The 20744-nt window shown below is 36.3% G+C and overlaps 1 protein-coding gene across 1 annotated transcript in view; it reads left to right on the top strand.

Annotated features, from left to right (window-relative positions):
* Window positions 1–300: 300 nt before the first annotated feature.
* GUCY1A2 (guanylate cyclase 1 soluble subunit alpha 2) overlaps window positions 301–20744 on the top strand; it is a gene marked incomplete at both ends in the record, with an annotated part of 393777 nt that continues 373333 nt past the window's right edge. The window contains one exon of the mRNA XM_079709222.1: window positions 301–585. Within this exon, the coding sequence (XP_079565348.1) occupies window positions 301–585 (285 nt within the window). The remainder of the gene's footprint in view (window positions 586–20744) is intronic.

Raw genomic sequence — 20744 nt, 5'->3', positions numbered from 1 at the left:
ACTCGCAGCCTCTCCGTGAGGGGGCAGACCGGCCACAGCGATGCGCCGAGGCGGGCGCTGAGGTGGCGTCGCGCTAGCAGCAGCAGAGGCGGCAGCCACCGCCAAACGCGGGCCCCGGGTGCCGCGGCGCCCCAAGTTCCCGCCATGAGCAGTCGGCTCTGGAGGGTCCGCGGCTCCGGGGACTCACTCCCAGCCGAGCACGGCAGCAGCGCCCAGGGCCCCCAACGCTCCTAACGCAGCCGCCGCCGCCACCCGCGTCCCCCCCGCCGCCGCTTCGGCCGCCGCAGAGCCGCCAGCAGCATGTCTGGAAGGAAGATTTCGTCGGAGTCCTTCAGCTCCCTGGGCTCCGACTACCTGGAGACGAGCCCCGAGGAGGAGGGGGAGTGCCCCTTGTCTAGGATCTGCTGGAACGGCAGCCGGAGCCCGCCCGGGCCGCTCGAGCCCAGCGCGGCGGCCGCCGCCGTCCCGACCCCGGCAGCCGCCGCCGCCACCGCCGCCACGGCTGGGGCCAGGAGAGCGCAGCGCCGGAGGCGGGTCAACCTGGACTCTCTGGGCGAGAGCATCAGCCGCCTGACGGCGCCCTCGGTGAGCGGGGAGAGGAAGGAGGGCCGCTGCGCAGGAGAGAGGAAGGGGATCGGGCAAGTTGGCGCCACGCTAGCCCGGGCGTGTGCGAAGAGCCCCACCGCTGGGGGGCGGCCGGGCCTTGCTCCGCCCGGCCTACGGTTCCCAAAGGCCTGGGCAAGACCCGCACCTTGGGCTCTGGTGGAAGGGGGCACTGGAGTACGGGAAAGGAGGAAGACTTCACTCCTCCGGGGTCTCCTGATTCAGAGGTCTGTCTGCCCACCTCCAGCCTTGAACCCTCCTTCGTCGCGGTCACCCTGACGGCCCTAGGTCCTCCTTCATGCCCACCTGTTTTCTTTCCCCCAAACTTTCCCAGGCACTGTGTTCCGCAGTTCCCATTTCCATGTCTTTCATCAATGGTCTCCAGTATCCCAAAGGAACTCCTACTCCCTTCCAGGAAACTCTTCCTCTCTTTTCCCACACTCTCTTGCTCTTAGCATGACCTTCTCTGACATATTTGAATTCTGCAGGCTAACTGCATTCTGTGTTGCATTCCTTTCTTCAAATCTTTGGGAACTGGTTGTCAGATACTTTTTTGAGTTGTCTTCTGATGAAGAAACCTCTTATCTCTTGTTTTCTCACTACTTCATATACTTTTTTTCTTAGTCACTAGGCATTTATTGGCTCAACCTTCTTCTGTGAGTAACCCTAGTGTCTGGTTTTCTAATTCTCTCTGATATTTCTTGCACCCCTATCTCATCCTTCACTCTCTTTTCCCTGGATTCTTTTGTGCTTTCTCCCTCATTTTTTCATGGTTTCCTTTTATTAGGCCCTTCATAAATATCTGTTGAATGAATAAATGCCTTCCTAGGTCTCTCTAAACTTGTGCTCATTTAGGGATGTCTGTATCAGCAGTTCCAGGTGTACTCCAGACTCCCCCTGGTTCTAGGCATCTTTCCAGAGCACTTCTGCCTCATTCCTGCTTAGGCATTTCAGCTACTCTTGACTTTTACTCTTTGCAGTAATGCCAGACCTCTGTTTCAGTCTTTGACTGTATAAGCTTTGTTTTGAAGGAATTCACTCCATTGCACACAGAATCCTAAAGAGACTCAGTGTCAAACCACCATCCACCTTTTATTCTCACCTTGATTGGTTACAAAGACTTTAACTATTGACAGCACTTTTACCTACCCATTTCTGAGACTTTTACTTCTTTAAAGTTTCCAAAATGAATTGGAACATTGATCTTGTTTGCCTACTCTTGAGTCTCCCTTTTGAAAGTACTCTTATAGTTTATGGTAGGACGGACCTGAGAAAGAATGGGATCCAGAGAGACTGGGAACTGGTACCAGGCAATCCTACAAATATCCTGTGGCCATTGCATTAATGGAGTATGAGCTTTTAGCAGTGAAACTACTCTTCGGTCATCTTCCTTTTTTTGTGCATTTCCCCTTCAATTTACCTTTAGCCACTTCTTTCATTGATAACCTAGGAAACAAAACTCAGAATGGGTTAGCTACTGTTTGCTATTCTTAATGCAAATATTTACCAGGAAGCATAATTTTAGGAACTATTTGATGTTGCAAATTGTTGAACATAAGCCTTTATAAAAGGAGTCCAGGAATCCTGTGCATCTGTAGTTTTATGTCAGTACCCAAAGCAACGTTTGTGCAATATACTAATTCTTCAGTATAACAGATTCATATCTAATATGATGATTTTACTAAAGATAACTATTAGTTTTTTGTGGGAATTGTTTTTTATAATCCTGGAGTTTTCTTTTTGCCTAAGAATCAGAATTTACAAATTTCTAAAAAAAGTTGTGGCACTGCCTCTAGTAATGCCACTTTAACATAAGACGATTCTCAGCAACTTATGTGAGAAGTAGATAAAATAAACAACTCAAGTATTTACTGCCAAAATAAGAGGTAGGAAATAGTCTCTGATTTTTACCTTTTATAAAGGTAAAATTTGAATGACTCTGACTCTTTGCTGGATAAAAAGCATGTAATCAGATAATGGTGTACAGGATAAGAAGTTTGAAATTGAAAATAATTGCAATAATCAAAAATATGCGACAGCTGTATATACTTTCCATGCTATAATTCTTTTCTATTTTGTTTCTTTTTTTAAATTTTATTTATTTATTTGGTTGCGCCAGGTCTTAGTTGCAGCAGCCAGCCTTCTTAGTTGTGGCTCGCCGGCTCCTTAGCTGTGGCATGCAAACTCTCAGTTGTGACATGAATGTGGGATCTAGTTCCCTGACCAGGGATTGAACCCAGGCCCCCTGCATTGGGAAAGCAGATTCTTATCCACTGCACCACCAAGGAAGTCCTCTTTTCTATTTTGAAAAAGGTCTTTCAGCTGTTATGCTGAAAACATACATGTGAATATAGTGTAAACAATTCCAACTTCATAAGGCATGTATAAACAAATTCTCATTGGCTAACCATCATGTCAGTAATAGAATTGGTAACACAAGGAAAACAGAGAGTATATTTCAAAGCAGCAGCTTATTTCTGTGTTCTCCACCCCCATTTTCTTTTGTTTGGCAACCTAGAACACTGCTTCAAAAAGTTCCAGTAGATTCGTTCTCCTACATTGTCAGCATTCTAAACTTCTCTGAAAACATGTATGTGCTATCTAATGTCCTTTCATTAGAGCTAAACAACTTAAAACAAACAAACAAAACCCCAAAAACCTCTGAGAACAGCTATTACCAGAGCATTCTTAGATGGAAATTTCTTGTTGTTCTGAGTATTACAAACCTTCTTGCATTGCTGTGGAAGCTCCTGTGTTCTTAGTGGTCTCATCGTGGAATATTGTCTCAATCACTGGAGATTTTTTTGTTTTTTGTACAGGATAATTTGCAAGTAGGGAAATGGAAATGAATTTAATAAATACTAGGATATTGCCAAGTAATTCAGTTAGTTATTTGATCAATGGAATATTCAAACTCCGTTTTTTGATATTTTAAGAGTTACTTTTAGGTGCATTGATGTTGGCTATAAAGATTATAATACTTTCATACTATTTTAATAACAAAAGTAAATTGAATTCATAAAATTGAAAAAACTGTGGAATTCAGGATACCACGTTCTCATTCATTGTGCCTTGGACAACTAAATACTTGTATATCACTGTGCATATTAATTTTACTGTCTAGGATCCTACTCATCTGTAAGTTATTATATTTAGGGTCCCTGTTCTGACAGTCTACGAAGACATATTGTATTGTCAAGCTTTCAATAAACTGTCACAATGGCATATGAAATAAAAAGCAAGGACATAGTACTATGAGTTTTAAAACTGAGGAAAGTAAATTACTTTTTTAAGTAAGGGCATCAAAGTACTATTTATTCCACCTAGTTGTTAAAAAATATTTGAAGATCTGCAATGTAGCAAGTTTTGTGCAAAGCACTGGTGATACAAATGCCAAACAAAACTTTCCCGTTTTTTGACCTCATGGAACTTCTTTAATTATAGACTTTATTCTAAGGAAACTGTATTGAAGTAAAATATAAGAACTCCAATTGTTGAAGAGATGTCCAGGGGAAGTTTTATTTATCATCGACTTTGGTTAGTTTTGTTCACTATGAATCTCTGGGGTGCAGCCATAAAAATAAAAATAATCCTAAAGACCTGGCTGAAGATGCCTATATCACTTATTACATTATTTATTTTGAAATAATTTACTTGGGAACACATATGGAAAAACAGTTGGGTATTTTACATCAAGGGTGAATTTAGGGTCTCGTTTATTTCCATTTTATGTTTATAAATGAGAGTTGCTTAGACCTCTCTCATTTTGACATTGGTTTTGGGTTTGCTAATGTCAGCCTGTCAGTGGAGATATTCTAGGAGACCAACCCAGGAGCAAGGCTTTCCTAGGTTTCTTATCAGAGAACTACTAGCTGTTATAACACTACAGATGGCTTTGAAGACCTCAGAAGCTATAGAGAGCAGAATGGCAGGAAGAAAAGTAACAGAACTGGAAGGATGGCATATAAAGGGAGGAAAGCTACTTACATAGGGAATAGTCCAAGAAACAAAGAACAGTGAGGAAAGAAAAAGGAAGGGAAGCTTGAATTCAAGCAGCAAACATCCAAAAACTCTTTCATTATTTTTGGAAAGGAAATTGTATTGATACATGCCTATGAAAAAGTGAAAGGACATAAAAAATACATAGTTAGCCTCTCCTAGTATTAAGTAAAATGAACTTTCTGATGTGTAAAGCCTTAAATAAAACCTTAGAAATTGTGAGTGTAACTAACATGTAAATAATGAAAAATATATAACATTTAGTTTTGAGGTTAGATATTTGATAAATTTATGTGTTTTAATTGAAGTTTTAAACATTTGGGGCTCAATCTGGGTAATAAAGTTCTTAGCAATAGATTCATTAAAATTAAAAATCAAACAAAATATATTCTAGTAGTTCAGTGTTTTCACTTTTGTAGAAATTAGATACTATCATCTGAAATCAGAATTTAATGGCCATCTATTGCTTTTTTCTACCTCATCCCTAGTCATCAGAAACAACACGGCAGAATTGAAAGAACAAAGATTTGAAGTTTGACCGAAAAATTGAATGACTCCCTGCTGAGCCCCTTGCCATATGTAAGGCCCTGGGAAAGCCAACTCCTTCCTCCTCAGAGCCTTAGTTTTCTATTTTGTGAAGTAGGAATAATGACTACCTTATAATTTGTTGTGAAAGAGGAGTAATATTCCTTGTAAAATTTCTTGAACTCAATAAATGATAGTTTCAAGTTGAGATCATTTAACTTCAATCAAATTTGAATGCCTCCAAATGATCTAAAATTTTTCATTTTTTCTCAATAATTTACCTGCTAGTAACCTTATTAAAAGAGTTCATAGGTTAACTGATGTCATGTACCTAAAAAAAATTGATAAGGAGTTAATTTTGTTGGCATTGTCCTGTCAATCAATTAAAAAAAATTAAAACTGGACTCCCTTTTTGGCTCCCTGTCTATTCCTCATGTGTGTACACAAGTATATGTAATCATTGCAGATTCAAACATTTCTATCAAACTGCTGAATGTTATGTGGCAGTATGAGTACCAAAACTATAAATTCTATAAAAATACTAGAACATATATATTTGGTAGAATATGGGTATTTCACAACAAATTACTTTTAAATTAGGAAAAAAATTAGGTGAAAGAGAAACTGCTTATTTCACTTGCCTGAGAATTTCAAGAGTTCCCCATCCATTGTGTTCAAACTAATTTGTACAAGTGTTCAAACGTTTATGCTGTGAGATGCAAGAACCACCTAGAGGGGTGGGATAGGGAGGGTGGGAGGGAGGGAGACGCAAGAGGGAAGAGATATGGGAACATATGTATATGTATAATTGATTCACTTTGTTATAAAACAGAAACTAACACACCATTGTAAAGCAATTATACTCCAATAAAGATGTTAAAAAAAAAAAAAGAAGTAAAGACACAGATGTAGAGAACAAATGTATGGATACCAAGGGAGAAAGGGGAGGTGAGGGGAATTGGGAGATTGAGATTGACATATAAACATTATTGATAATATATATATAATAGATAACTAATGAGAACCTACACTGTAGCACGCAGAGCTCTACTCGATGCTCTGGGGTGACCTAAATGGGAAGAAAATCCAAAAGAGAGGGGATGTATGTATATGTATAGCTGATTCACTTTGCTATACAGTACTATACTCCAATAAAAATTATTTTAAAAATAAAAAAAAATTTTTTTAATTAAAAAATGAATTATACAGCTAGTGACTTCTACATTTTGTGTACTGCACTCTATTCTTCTTTGGCTACAAGCTCAATTGTTAGCCCTTCATTTTAAAGATAAATTTTGACTACGGGAAATGACATCAGTGATTATTAGTCTGTAGGTAGAGGTGATGTGATTATATATTCCTTTTTAGTATATAATTTATCTACCTTGAAGTTTTCTGAGATGTGTGGGAAGAGTATCTCAGTGCTATTATGTGTTTTTCCCTTCTATATCATCATTGCTGTTTTCATTCACTTTTGTTTTATCTTGTTGCCTCTATCATAAGGAGCTGAAGATAAATGTTTAAAAACTTACATGTTTTATTGAATATGATAGTAAAATAAGTGGGTGCTCTCTAGATATAGACATTGTTAACTGTGAATTTCACACACATCTAGGAAGAAAAAAAATTAAGTGGCATAAGTAGGGAGAATGTTTACAAGGGCTGACTAGGTTTTCTTTGCAGACCCTTATTTGATGCATGAACCAGTGATTAGGTCAAAATTCAAAGTTCCTCTACTTAATTTCTTACTCTAATCTTGATACTCTTATGTTTATCTTGTATTTAGCATGGTACCTGATACTTAATGGATTTTCAATAAAATGCTCAGAATAAATGAATGGATGTTCTTATTTAATTATCCAATTATATTATTTCTTTTTTGTTTGATTTTTTCTGTATTATATTTGGTTCAACCAAACAAAATATTTAGATTTCATACCCAGCCTGTGAGAGATACTTTCAAGTATGAAAACCTGTTTGAATTTTACTTACACCTGCCATCTGAAGCAAAACTTCAGAATAAAGTTGTGTTAAAAAGAGAGCAGATGGAAAAGTATTCTTCTCCTGGAACTCCTTGAGTGGCCTATTTATATTTTAAGAAGTTAGGTAAATGTAACAACTCTCCTCCCATCTCCAGTATAAGTCTGCTTATATTTTCTGTACAGTTCTCTCTCAGGCGAGAAATGTTTGTCAGCAAGTGGGCTACTGTCGCCAAAAATGCACTGCTGGGAGATGGAATGAAAAAATCTTGCTCCTCAAATCTCACTTCAGGACAGGATCTGAATATACAGAATTATGAGCATCTCATAAAGTTGAAAATTCCATCTTAGAGTAATTTAGGAAGTAGGGGAGCTGGAAGTCTCTTTGAAGGCTGGAGATTTGTTGTGGCTGTTGTGGGGAACTGAGAAAGAGTGAACATTCTTATAAATAGAACAGTGAGAAATCACTTCCTGTACAGGCTTTATTTGATGCATATTAAACAGTTCTTCATCTGAGCTAGTGGTTATCAAACTTCAGTGAACATAAGAAATACCTAAAGGAAATAATTAGAATGTAGGTTCCTAGCATAGTTCACTGTGCTATACAGTAGGACCTTGTTATTTATCCATTCTATATATACTAGTTTGCATCTGCTAACCCCAAACTCCCCCTCCATCCCCCCCTCCTCCTTGGTAACCACATGTCTGTTCTCTATGTCTGTGAGTCAACTTCTGTTTTGTAGATAAGTTCCTTTGTGTCATACTTTAGATTCCACATATAAGTGATATCATATGGTATTTGTCTTGCTCTTTCTGACTTACTTCACTTAGTATGATAATCTCTAGGTCCATCCATGTTGCTGCAAATGACACTATTTCATTCTTTTTTATGGCTGAGTAGTATTCCATTGTATATATTTACCACATCTTCTTTATCTATTCATCTGCTGATGGACAGTTAGGTTGTTTCCATGTCCTGGCTATTGTGAATAGTGCTGCTGTGAACATAAGGGTGCATGTATCTTTTTGAATTATAGTTTTTTTTTAAAATTATAGTTTTGTCTGGGTATATGCCCGGGAGTGGGAATGCTGGATCATATGGCAACTCTATTTTCAGTTTTTTGAAGAAACTCTATAGTGTTTTCCATAGTGGCTGCACCAACTTAAATTCCTACCGACAGTGTAGGATGGTTGCCTTTTCTCCACACCCTCTCCAGCATTTGTTATTTGTAGACATTTTTACTGATGGCCATTCTGACTGCTGTGAGGTGTTATTTCATTGTAGTTCTGATTTGCATTTCTCTAATAAATAGCTATGTTGAGCGTCTTTTCATGTGCCTGTTGGCCATCTGTATGTCTTCTTTGGAGGCATGACTGTTTAGGTCTTCTGCCCATTTTTTGATTGGGTTATTTGTTTTTTTAGTTGTTGAGTTGTATGAGCTGTTTGTATATTATGGAAATTAATTCCTTGTTGGTTGCATCTTTTGCAAATATTTTCTCCCATTCTGTAGATTGTCTTTTTGTTTTGTTTATGGTTTCCTTTGCTGTGCAAAAGCTTTTAAGTTTGATTAGGTCCCATTTGGGGTTTTTTTTGTTTTTATTTCTATTGCCTTGGGAGACTCACCTAAGAAAACATTGGTACTATTTATGTCAGAAAATGTTTTGCCTATGTTCTCTTCTAGGAGTTGTATGGTGTCATGTCTTATTTTTAAGTCTTTAAGCCATTTTGAGTTTATTTTTGTATAGGGTGTGAGGGTGTGTTCTAACTTCATTTATTTACATGAAGCTAACTTTCCCAACACCACTTGCTGAAGAGACTGTCTTTTTCCCATTGTATATTCTTGCCTCCTTTGTTGAAGATTAATTGACCGTTGGTGTGTGGGTTTATTTCTGGGCTCTCTATTCACTTCCATTGATCCATATGTCTGTTTTTGTGCCAATAAAACACTGTTTTGATTTCTGTAGCTTAGTAGTACTGTCTGAAGTCTGGGAGGGTTATGCCTCCAGCTTTGTTTTCTTTTCCTCAGGATTGTTTTGACAATGCTGGGTTTTTTATGGTTCCATATAAATTTTAGGATTATTTGTTCTAGTTCTGTACAGAATGTCATGGATAATTTGATAAGGATCACATTAAATCTGTAGATTGCTTTGGATAGTATGACCATTTTAATAATAGTAATTCTTCTAATCCAAGAGCATCCAAGAGCATATCTTTTCATTTCTTCGAATCATCTTCAGTTTCTTTTATTAATGTTTTATAGTTCTCAGCAAGTCTTTCACCTCCTTGATCAGGTTTATTCCTAAGTATTTGATTTTTTGGATGCAAGTCTTAAAATAGATTTTTTTTACATTCTTTTTCCAATATTTCATTGTTAGTGTAAAGGAATGCAGCCAATTTTTGTATGTTAGTCTTGTATCCTGCTACCTTGCTGAATTCATTTGTCAGTTTTAGTAGTGTTTGTGTGGGGTCTTTATGGTTTTCTATATAGCGTATCATATCATCTGCATATAATGACAATTTTACCTCTTCCCTTCAAATTTGGATACATTTTATTCCTTTTCCCTGTCTGATTGCTCTGTCTAGGACTTCCACTACTATGTTGAATAGAAGTGGTGAGAGTGTCATCCTTGATTGTTCCAGAATTTAGCAGGAAGGCTTCCAGCTTTTCAATGTTGAGTATTATTTTAGCTGTGGGTTTGTCATACGTGGTTTTATTATGCTGAGATATGTTCCCTCTGTACTCACTTTGGTGAGAGTTTTTATCATGAATAGATGTTGAATTTTATCAAATGCTTTTTCTGTATCTATTGAGATGATCATGTGGTTTTTGTCTTTTCTTTGTTGATGTGGTGTATCACATTAACTGATTTGTGTATGTTGAACCAACCTTGTGAACTTGGGATGAATCCAACTTGGTTGTGGTGTATGGTCGTTTATATGTTGTTTGATTTGGGTTGCTAATATTTTGTTGAGAATTTTTTCACCTATATTCATCAAAGATATTGGCCTGTAATTTTCTTTTTTGGTAGTGTCTTTGTCTGGTTTTGGTATCAGGGTGATGGTGGCTTCATAGAATATCTTTGGGAGTGTTCCCTCCTCTTCAATGTTTTGGAAGAGTTTGAGAAGGATTGGTATAAGTTCTTCTTTGTGTGTTTCATAGAATTCGCCTGTGAAGCCATCTGGTCCGGAACTTTTGTTTATAGGGAGTTTTTAAAATTATTATTATTACAGATTCTATTTCACTTCTAGTGATTGGTCTGTTCAAATTATCTACTTCTTCTTGATTCAATTTTGTATGTTTCTAGAAACTTTTCCATTTCTTCTAGGTGTTCAAATTTGTTGGCATATAATTGTTCATAGTATTCTCTTATGGTTATTCGTATTTCTGTGGTATTGGTTGTTATTTCTCATTTTTCATTTCTTATTTTGTTTATTTGGGTCCTGTCTCTTTTCTTCTTGGTCAGCCTGGCCATAGGTTTGTCACGTTTGTTTATACTTTCAAAGAACCAGGTCTTGGTTTATTGATTTTTTCTATTTTTTATAATCTCCATTTTATTTATTTCCTCTCTGATCTTTATTATTTCCTTTCTTCTGCTGACTTTAGGCTTTGTTTGTTCTTTTTTTTTTTTTTTTGAATTCTTTTAGGTGATAAGTTATGTTGTTTATTTGAGATTTTTCTTGTTTTTTGAGGAAGGACTGTATTGTTATGAACTTCCCTGTAAGAATTGCTTTTGCTGCATCCCATAGAGTTTTGTATGGTTGTGTTCAGAGGGTCTAGTTTAATAACTCTAGGAAGAGGCCAGGACTCTGTATTTTAAACAAAAATCCAGGTGATTGCTAGGCCCACCAAAGTTGTGCTTAAAGGCTACTGAATTCCATACCTCCAGGATCATTGATCTAGGCTCAGTGAGTGCTGTAGACTCATTTTTTGGATAGAATTATCCTGGAAGTGGCTCCTTTGGAATGATTGTATCCCAGGCAATTATTGTCTTAATAGGAACAGAATAGAGGAGGTGTCTTGGAGACACACCTTATTGCTGTATCCTTTGTGTTCAAAATAATTTTGTTAGCTCTGTGTTGGAAAATATTTGAGGTTTAACCATTTGTATTTTTAATTATTTGTGGACTCTTCCCATTTTTCCTGAGTATTCTCCCCTAAGTTTATGTTTAGTAGGTCACAAGTCATTGCTGTGTGTGTCCTGTGGCCTCTTTACTCAAAATAAAGAGACAGCTATTCAAAAATGTTGGGGCTGATAGAGAAGAGAGAAGAAGGGCTGTTGTGATGGTCAATCTGACATTATTATCCATATCTGTGTTTTTTAGAGTAAGATTGACATGACATTTCACAAATGTGCCATCTAGTGGTTCATTTTGAAACAATGACTTGTTCACGTGCCAATGAAAATTTTTTTAAAAAGGTGAAGAGAGAAAGAAACATCTAGATGGAGAAGAATTTTTTTGCCTAGAAAGGAAGCAATAGGAGGTTCAGATATCAGATTAGAGAACCACCTCTCAAACCCTTCCAAAATATGACAAATATAACAATGGTTGCTAAACTCTACATCCTTAGTCAGTTAGTCTTTCTCTCATTCAGTGGCTAAGGTGGGTAGGGGTCTAGTTGAAGTCTCCAAATAAATGGTGATCCTACATTTGAAGAAATTTGCATTTGCAGAGAACTCTAGAACCAACCTATTATGAGAGGAGGCTGTCTGTGTGGAAGTCCTGAGGTTAGCCTAGTTTCAAGTCCTTGAATCCACTTGACTCCTTTTCCATTCACCGTACTATATTTGCAATGTGTGAGTCTGTTGTGCCCAGTGGAGGAACTTAAAATGTTCTAAAATAATGCCTCCATTCCTTGCTGCTTTATACCCCTGGTTCTTCATGCATGGACCCTTCAACTTAATATTGGGAGAGCATGGTTTTCCTGATTAGTTTGGTGCACACACAAACACAGGTACGCACATACCCAGACACATCTGTCCTGCTTTCTGTTGCTGCATCTCTTCCCTATAGAATACTAAGTTATTGCTCAGACCTGAATAGTGGGACTTATTGTGTTGACAGGTGATTTTGGTTTATTCTGCTTCCTTAAGACAGGGATCTATGCATGCCCATGCCTAGCAGAAAGTCTGATTTATAAAGGCACTCAATAAATGTTTGTTAAGATAATGAATAAATGATTGCATAAATTCTTGTGTAGATTGTGGTGTATCTGGTAATGCTCTGTAGGCTACAGTGATTTTGTGCTGTCATATTTTAGTTGATTATTGTAACTGTTTTGTTTGTAGATTTTTTTCAGACACAAATAAGTGTAAAGATATTTAAAGCATTTGTTTTAGAATGCTTTAAGATTAAAAAAAAACTCCCTTATTGGGTATTTTATTGGAGATTCACAATAATCGTTAGATTTTTTGCCAGTTATCTTTAACTTTGGTTATTATGATTATCAGAACATGCCCATAGACATAGTATCTATTTGGGGGAGTATATGTGCTGCCACTTATAAGTGTTTTTATACTATACAGAGACAGTATCTCTACCATGCTTTTCTGTTCATTATTATTTCAGTGTATAAGAAACCTTGTGTTACCAAACATTGTATTAAAAATCTCTACAAACCAGCACATCCACATATCTATCCTTCAGATATCATTATAGACATAATGATGTTACTGGAGGGTTAGAGTCCTTGAGAAAAGTGGTAAAGTTAGAAATTATTGATTTAAGGAATGGGGGAGAAAACTGAACAGGAACAGGTTAATGTACTATTGGGTATTTTTTGAGGGTCGAGCTGAGGGTGACAATCATGAATTTGTAGTCTAAACTGAGAGGATTAGTATGACTTGTAGAGGTATAAAATGGTGAAAGTATTTATTGTATATTAAAAGGCCTATATGTCAGATTGGGTTTGAGCTGTTAGGGGGCAATTTAATGGAGGAGGGTTAGGGTTATGTCTTGGGAAATAATGAGAGTGAATGTCAAATGGGGCAGACTGTAATACTCAAAGGCATTTCTAGCCTTCTCGTATTGGACAGAGATCTGATGTTAAGCTTATTTAATATATATCTGGGTCCTGTTCTTTCACTATTCTTTCTCATAGAATAGAGGATTGGTACCGCAGGTCCCCGTCTACCAGACTGATGACTGGTAACTAGTTGGTCTTTGAGAAACTCAGACCTAGCTTCTTGATTACTATATACATTATGTTTTAAAAGTTAGAACTAATACTTGAAAAATAAGAACATTCAATTACATCATTCAATGCATTATTTATGGGCCCTAGTTGTTACACAATAAAGTTTCCATGGCTCAGACTTGGTACATTGCTTCTTGAGCATGAGAGCCTATGGGATTTAGAGTAATGGGTGGCTACCAAAACATTTCCTAATGTATTGGAGAACATAGCACATTGTTTTTTTTTTATCTGAAAAGGTAAAAATTAGTTCCAGTGAATCAGTCTAAATAAACAGTCTAAATAAAACATATGCAGTATCAATTTGTGAGTAGATGAAGTTCAATAAAGTACCCTTAAGAGTTAAACAATTTTCATTTTGTTAATCAGTCTTTGATAGTCCCAAAGACTCTCCTGTGTGTTTCAGTGCCTCAGTGTCATCATTATGAGTCAATTATCACTGTGCTATAGATGTGTGGACATCCTGGTAACTGGAGTGATTGACTGATTGATTTTTTCATTATTTTTTCCTCCAGTTGTTTTGAGATATAATGGACATACAGCACTGTATAAGTTTAAGGTGTGCAGCATAATGATTTAACTTATATAGATCATGAAATTATTACCACAATAAGTTTAGTGAATATCCATCATCTCATATGGATACAAAATTAAAGAAATAGAAAAAAATAATTTTTCCTTGTGATGAGGACTCTTAAGATTTACTCTCTTAACTTTCATATGTAACACACAGCAGTGCTAATTATATTTATCACATTGTACGTTACATCCCTAGTACTTTTTTGTTTCTTAGTGTTTTGATATTTCTATACATTTCAAAATGATCATCATGATAAGGCTAGTTACCATGTAAGTGGAGTGTTTTAGATAATCAAATGCTTTACAATATGAAATTTCCTCTACATAGGAGCACTAAGGTACTAAATGGTCCTTGGCGGTCTGAAAGAGTTAATATGCGTGCTCAGTTTCTCTTCTTCCACCAGGGAGTCTCAGGCAATGGGAGGCAAATTAGGCATGATTTGAAAAAAAAAAAGGTTTTGTTTTGTTTTTTTAACTTTTAGAGTTCTGTGTATAGTTTGGTTAATGTGCTTGTCTAGTTTTTTCTTGAAAAATGCCTGTTAGTGTATGTGTGTGTGCAGGATGGGTGGGGAGAAGGGCACTGGTGGACAGAGGCTACAATGCAATTAATGCTGCCTTCTGTTTTTTATTTTAATTTTACTTTGGGGAAATAACTTTTCTGGCTCTGTTTCCCATCTCTGAAATCATATGTAATAAGACTAATTTCTCACTCAAGGGTAAATATGTAGTAAAATGTGAATAGTGAACTGAAGACAATGTGTCTGTTATTAGTTGCTTCGTCATGCTGCTATGCTGATTGCTTGAGGACTAAGGCATTGTTTCAGATTCCTTCACTCTCTACATTCTGGGAATAGAACAAGTTTTAGAGTCAGACACTAACCCTGGTCATTATATTGTGAATTCTTGGATAATCCTCTATAAGGCTCATTTTCTTATTTATAAAATGAAGGTAATAATTTATAGGATTATGAAGATTAAAAGTATAATGCATACACAGTAATTGGAATACAGTAAATTATCAATTAATTTTGGTGGCTTTCATTAACTGCTTCTTATCAGCATCTTACTGACCTGTATATTGTAAATCACATCTCCTGGTAACTTGAGTTAACTCCAGCCACATCTTTTCCAAAACCTATAGAAATTTCCTTTTTTATGGTTGTTGCTCAGCATTCTCCTGCTTTTTATGGGAAATATTTTTTAACTATCTTGGGTGCACATTTCAGACTTATGAAATCTCCCAGAAATTCCTTCCCAGAAATCTTAAAAATAAATGTATTCTTACTGGTCACTTGTTTATTCACTCATTCCCTTACCCCTCACATTCATTCATTCAGACAGCATTTATTTAGCAAATGAGTACTTATTGATTCATTAGTATGCACTCAATATGCATTAAACACACAAAAGAAGTGGGGCATTCAGACAGAAATTTTATATGATCCATTTGGATTTAAAAAATGTAAAACTGCTTTTTAAAAATTACCAAATGATGTGCATGACAGCTATTTTTGCCCCTCTTTTTCATCCTATCCCAACGTGTCCTTATTTGGCATATGGACATATGGAGGACATATGGACAAAGGAAGGGTCTGTATGTAAAAGATCAGTTGAAACTGTAATGAAGATGATGATGCTAGTAATAATAATTGCTGATTTACCATGTGCTGGACACTGTACTAAATGCTCTACACATTTTATTCTATTTTCGTACTCACAACAGTAATGCAGGAGTGATGCTTTACTATGGTCTACAAGTACCAAGGGACTACCTATCTGACCTCACCTCATGAACTGTAATTTACACTTATGGTTCTATAGTACACTCCTTGAACATTCCAGGAAAGTATTATCTTGCCTCAGGACTTGTATTCTATATCCCCTGTGTCAGAAATACCCCCTCAGTCCAGTCCTTCACATGATTGGTCTTTTCTTGGCTTTCAGGTTTCAGCTCAGTGTCACCTCATCAGACAGTAGCTCTCTCCCATCAACCATGCTCTTTAACATCATTGTTTATTTCGACCAGCACTCACTATCAGAAGTTATCTTTTTATTTACTTACTCACTTATGTATTGTCTTCCCTTGCTGTAATTTAAGCTGTTCAAGGGCAGGAACCTTGTCTGAGTTGTTCATAGTGGTCTTTGTAGTGCCTAGAATAGTCCTGGCTAAAAGCAGGTTCTCAGTACCTCTTTATTGACTGAATAAACGTCATTTTGAAAGAAGTCTTAGTACCTAGAAAAGAAAGAGCATAGTTAAAAAAAAACATACAGGGTAGAAGAAGAAGAATGAACATGTGTTAGGCAACTACTGGGGATCCAGCATTAAGTGTTTTCATAATATGTATCATTGAATTTTCAAAATAGTCTTATGAGAGATTGAGAGAAGTTGAGTGACTTGCCTGTGATCACAGTTAATTACTTACTGATGGAGAATAAGATTAGAATCTTGGTCTGTTTAGCTCCAAACTCTATTTCTTCCACCATATTTGTATATTTCACCCGTCTGAGTGTGGTGGACATTGTGATGTACTGCCTAGATGCCCCTACTTTAGTAGTGATGGACTAACTTCCCTAGATGCTAGGAGTGCTGCTGACAGTGACCCTCAGCTGTCAGTCTCCTATATGTATTGCCTGGACTGAAAAGAGATGCCTTGCCCAACGTCATTCCCCATTCCAGTGACTAATCAGCATATGGATATGAAGACTTGCCCCTTTTGACCTAATTCAGCCAACTTTGAAGGTAGAACTCCACGTAGGGTCAGCGGTGGTCTCCACTGAGATGGCATCACAGTCCAACTTCTTCCTCTTTCATGGGTATTGATCCCCAGAGTACCCCTTAATAAGCTTTCTGCATTCTAATCTTCTCAGAGTCTGCTTCCCAGGGAACCCTGCCTACAATAGTGTGTTTGAGAATTGTGATGGCATTAATAAAAGTGCAAAAATCAGCAATGGGAAGGTGACATTTGGAAGGAATATAATGATAACCTTGGATTTGGACTTTTTGAATTTAGGTGCAAATGGTTGGCTCTGGACTGTGAGTTCTTTGTGAGCTTGGTGTTATTGGTTCACCAGCCTCAGCACAGTGCCTGTCATATTGTAGGCAGAAGACTCAATAAATAGACCATTAAAGATTTAGCATTGGAGTTTGGGTGACAGTTCATGGAGGTAATAGCAAATATCTTGAAAATTGACAAGATGTCTTATTGAAAGAGAGGAAAAATAAGAACAGTAGAGAATTGAAAAGCAGTATAGAAAAGGGAATCAGAAGAATGTAGGTGCTAGGATGCTTTTTTGTTTGGTTATGTGGTGGGAGGTGACTGGAGAGCAGCTGGTTGATATTTGAAAAATGATGTGAATTTAAGACTGGTACTTTCAAACCCAGTACCAATGAGGTTTCTGGTGGCCTTCAGAAGTGATGTCAGTCGTGCAACTGAGAAGGAAACCTGTTTAATGAGATTTAAAGAGAGGATATATGATGAGTAAACAAAGGATATCATGGGCATAAATTTGTCTTCCAAGACATTTGGCAATACAAGTAAAGTGAGGTAATCAGCAGGACCTGTGAGGGCAAATCAAAGTTTATTAAAGAAATGGAAATTCATGTTTGAAGATAACAGAGTAGTCAAAAAAGCTGTAGATGGATGAGATAAATAGGCTTTGGGAAAGGATAGAGTTGACTTAGAGCCATTCTGTAGCTCCTTTGCCAAAAGTAAGGATACTTATTTCTCTGTACCCAAGGGGAATACAATATGGCATAGTAGGAGTATAGTGCAAAGACAGCTATCAGATTTTAGTTTTATTTACACCTGTAATTTACACCTGTAATATCACGATCTTATCTTGATTTTACCACTATAACTCATTGGTCAGTAATTTTGTCAAATTTAAATTGCAGTTCTCTAGTTATACCTTATCTGTGGCAGCTACACTGACCATAGGGTGTCAAATGAGGTCTGATATGTTAGTAATTCATTCTTCAGAAATTTTGTATTTAAACCATGAAGTGTACATTTTTTGGTATATTCCAATGTAAATCACTTTTTGAAAACTTCAGATTTACTCTCATTCTTCTAAAGATAAGACTTTGTAAATTGATTTATGCTTGTACTAGCTTGTTCTCTTTTAGTTTTAAAGGTAATTTGAGATACATATTTTATGTATATAACCTATATTCTTACCATCTCTGTGTCTGATATGACTTTGTTTAGCGTTGGACCTCTTTTTGACATTGATGAAAAGGTCACTAAAGGAAGGAATTCTTGAGGTATTAGGAGCCAAGTGAATAGGACTCTACTTTGTTGTTATACTGAATATATTTTACACAGTTGAAAGGTGGTGTGGAAGACAAAATAAGGCCAAACAAGACTTACACAATCAAACGGCACTTCTTGGCCCTCTCCATTTTCATTCCTGTGGGAATTTTACTCAATTTCAGCAAGCAAGGATTTTTGTCTATTTTTATATACTTCCAAATCCCAAGTCTACTACTGCCTAGCATGTGGTAGCTGATCAGTAAGTATTTGTTAAAGGATTAAATTTAGAGTGAATATAAAGACATTTATTCTAACTATACTACACAACTATACTAACTATACTACACAAATAAGAAAGAAGTAGGATGATAAATACAGATGCATTTTAGAAAAATAAAATCAGTAGCAAGAGCAACAAAATAGGCAAAACATTTTATACAAATGTAAGTAATTATTATATCCTATTATCCTTTCTTCCTTCATCATATATTTACTATACACCATCTATATATGCTTGACTTTATTGTGTCCTGAGCCAAAACATAAGATCTATGGAGCACAAAATGGCTCTAGTCATCTGCAGGGTTAAAAAATAAAAAGTATTTTATTGGATTTTTATCCAGTATTTTACTGGATTTTCCTTAAATACTCTTGTAATATGCTACACTAATCAATTTACATTATATATTAGCAAGTAAGAATAATTTTTTTCTACATGATCTAAATATATATATTTTTTAAAAATTAACATTAGTTTATTAAACAGATATTTGTGTTGGCCTTTTCTGTGCCAGGAATTTGATATGTCTCAATTATAGAAAATACTTATAATCTGCGCTCCCCACTGCCCCCCTCTTCCCCCTTACCATTTTTTTCTTGTGATTCTGTTGCAAACATTTCAGGGATAAAATTTAAGAAAGATTTTATCTTTCTTCCAACCTCTTTTTTGTATAAAGTTTTCCCAAGGGAAAGCAAGAACTTTTGGAAGAAAAATTCATATTACCCCAACAGCAAATTTAGGGAGTACGTGTTGCTGCACTAGTGAGAAGCCTGTCATCTCAATTTAGTAAGTTTCTGTAGATCTCAACAAAAGAAAAATATATCTCTTTTAATGCCTGTTGACCAAATTCTCAGTGCAGGGTTACTCTGAGCCTGTCTTCCAATTTCGTTTTTTCCTTTTGTGATATGGGAGAAAATTTGATTTTTGAATGTTGTCTTACAAATATTTGGTTTCTAATTTAAGGAATTTATTTGTTTTCAGAAAGGAAAGAATGCAGAGACTTACAAATTGTATTTTTATCATATATTTACAGATATAAACCTGAGTTTACTTTAATAGCATTTTTGAAATCTATATGTTTATCTATCTATCGATCTATTATTGATTATATAGATCAGAAAAGGAATGACTCTGTCTGATTCTGAATTTAAAAATTTAATTCAGTAGAAATCTGGAGTAGGTATACTTACTCTAATTGTGTCTTTTTAAAGAAATTGCCACAGTAATGAAAATGACTTTTGCCTCCTTAACAAAGAATCTGCCTCCAAAGGCATTTATTGTAAGCAGTGATAATGATGAGACGATTATGTTGTAATGGAACAGACTGAGGGAAAGAATAAATTTTAGCTACATATTACTGTAATTCCATTTGAAACTTCAGGCAGATATGAGGAAGTTTCTAGTGTGGTTGCTGGTGAAGAACGATTTATTGTTTCCTCCTGATATAAAGACCAATAAACACTTTGTAGACATGACATCATTTGCAAGCTATAAAGCCTTCTTTTTTTTCCCCTCTTATGTTAACTCATTGCCATTATAAACACATTTCAAAGAAAACCAATCTTTCCTTTTGTTCTGAATTGTTCTTTCTCCAAAAGTGTGCTTGCAAAGTACAAACTTAACTTTCCTGTTGAAAGAGAATGGGTGAGCTTCTTCCACAGCTTGCAAGGGGCTAACTGTGAGAATTGTGGTGTGTGAGGCTGCTGCCTGCTGTTTTTTTAAGGACTTAAGCAGTTGTCTCCTTATTCAGCTGCATTCTTGGGATGGGAGTGGGGGAGGATGGAGGAAATAAAATACTACTTTAAGTTGTGAATGTAATTTTCCACCATTAACTTAGCATTCTTGACTACTGAGAAATATCTCAGTCTCAAATACATAGTTAACATAGATACCCAGTTATTTTGATTATAGCAATGGGATATATTAACCAATGGCATTAAAGATAACTGTAATGAAATGAACAATTCCTTTGGATATGTAGTTGGAAAAAGCATTTTACTACAAGTTACCCCAAGAGACATAATTTTTCAAAGAATACACTTTCAAATACAGGTCAATGAAAATGTTAGTTATAAAATATAAATATAAAATATAAAAATAAGATCAGAATAACAATTTTTAGCCATTAGATAAGGTATTCAGCCACTTTATGTGATCTATAAGTCAAATCAAGATATACCTGTCTAGAAACATCTTAAAAACCTAAAGTAACAAAGTTTATTATTTTGCTCTTCCAGAGTAACTAGTAGAAACAAAAGCAAAGTCATATCAATGTCAAGCATATCACAGTTTCTGCCTTGGCATTTTATACTTGTGTAAACTCTGATATATT

Source organism: Hyperoodon ampullatus (genome assembly GCF_949752795.1).
Source record: "Hyperoodon ampullatus genome assembly, chromosome: 7".
Classification (NCBI taxonomy): Eukaryota; Metazoa; Chordata; class Mammalia; order Artiodactyla; family Ziphiidae; genus Hyperoodon; species Hyperoodon ampullatus.
This window is presented reverse-complemented; position numbering and strand designations above follow the sequence as displayed.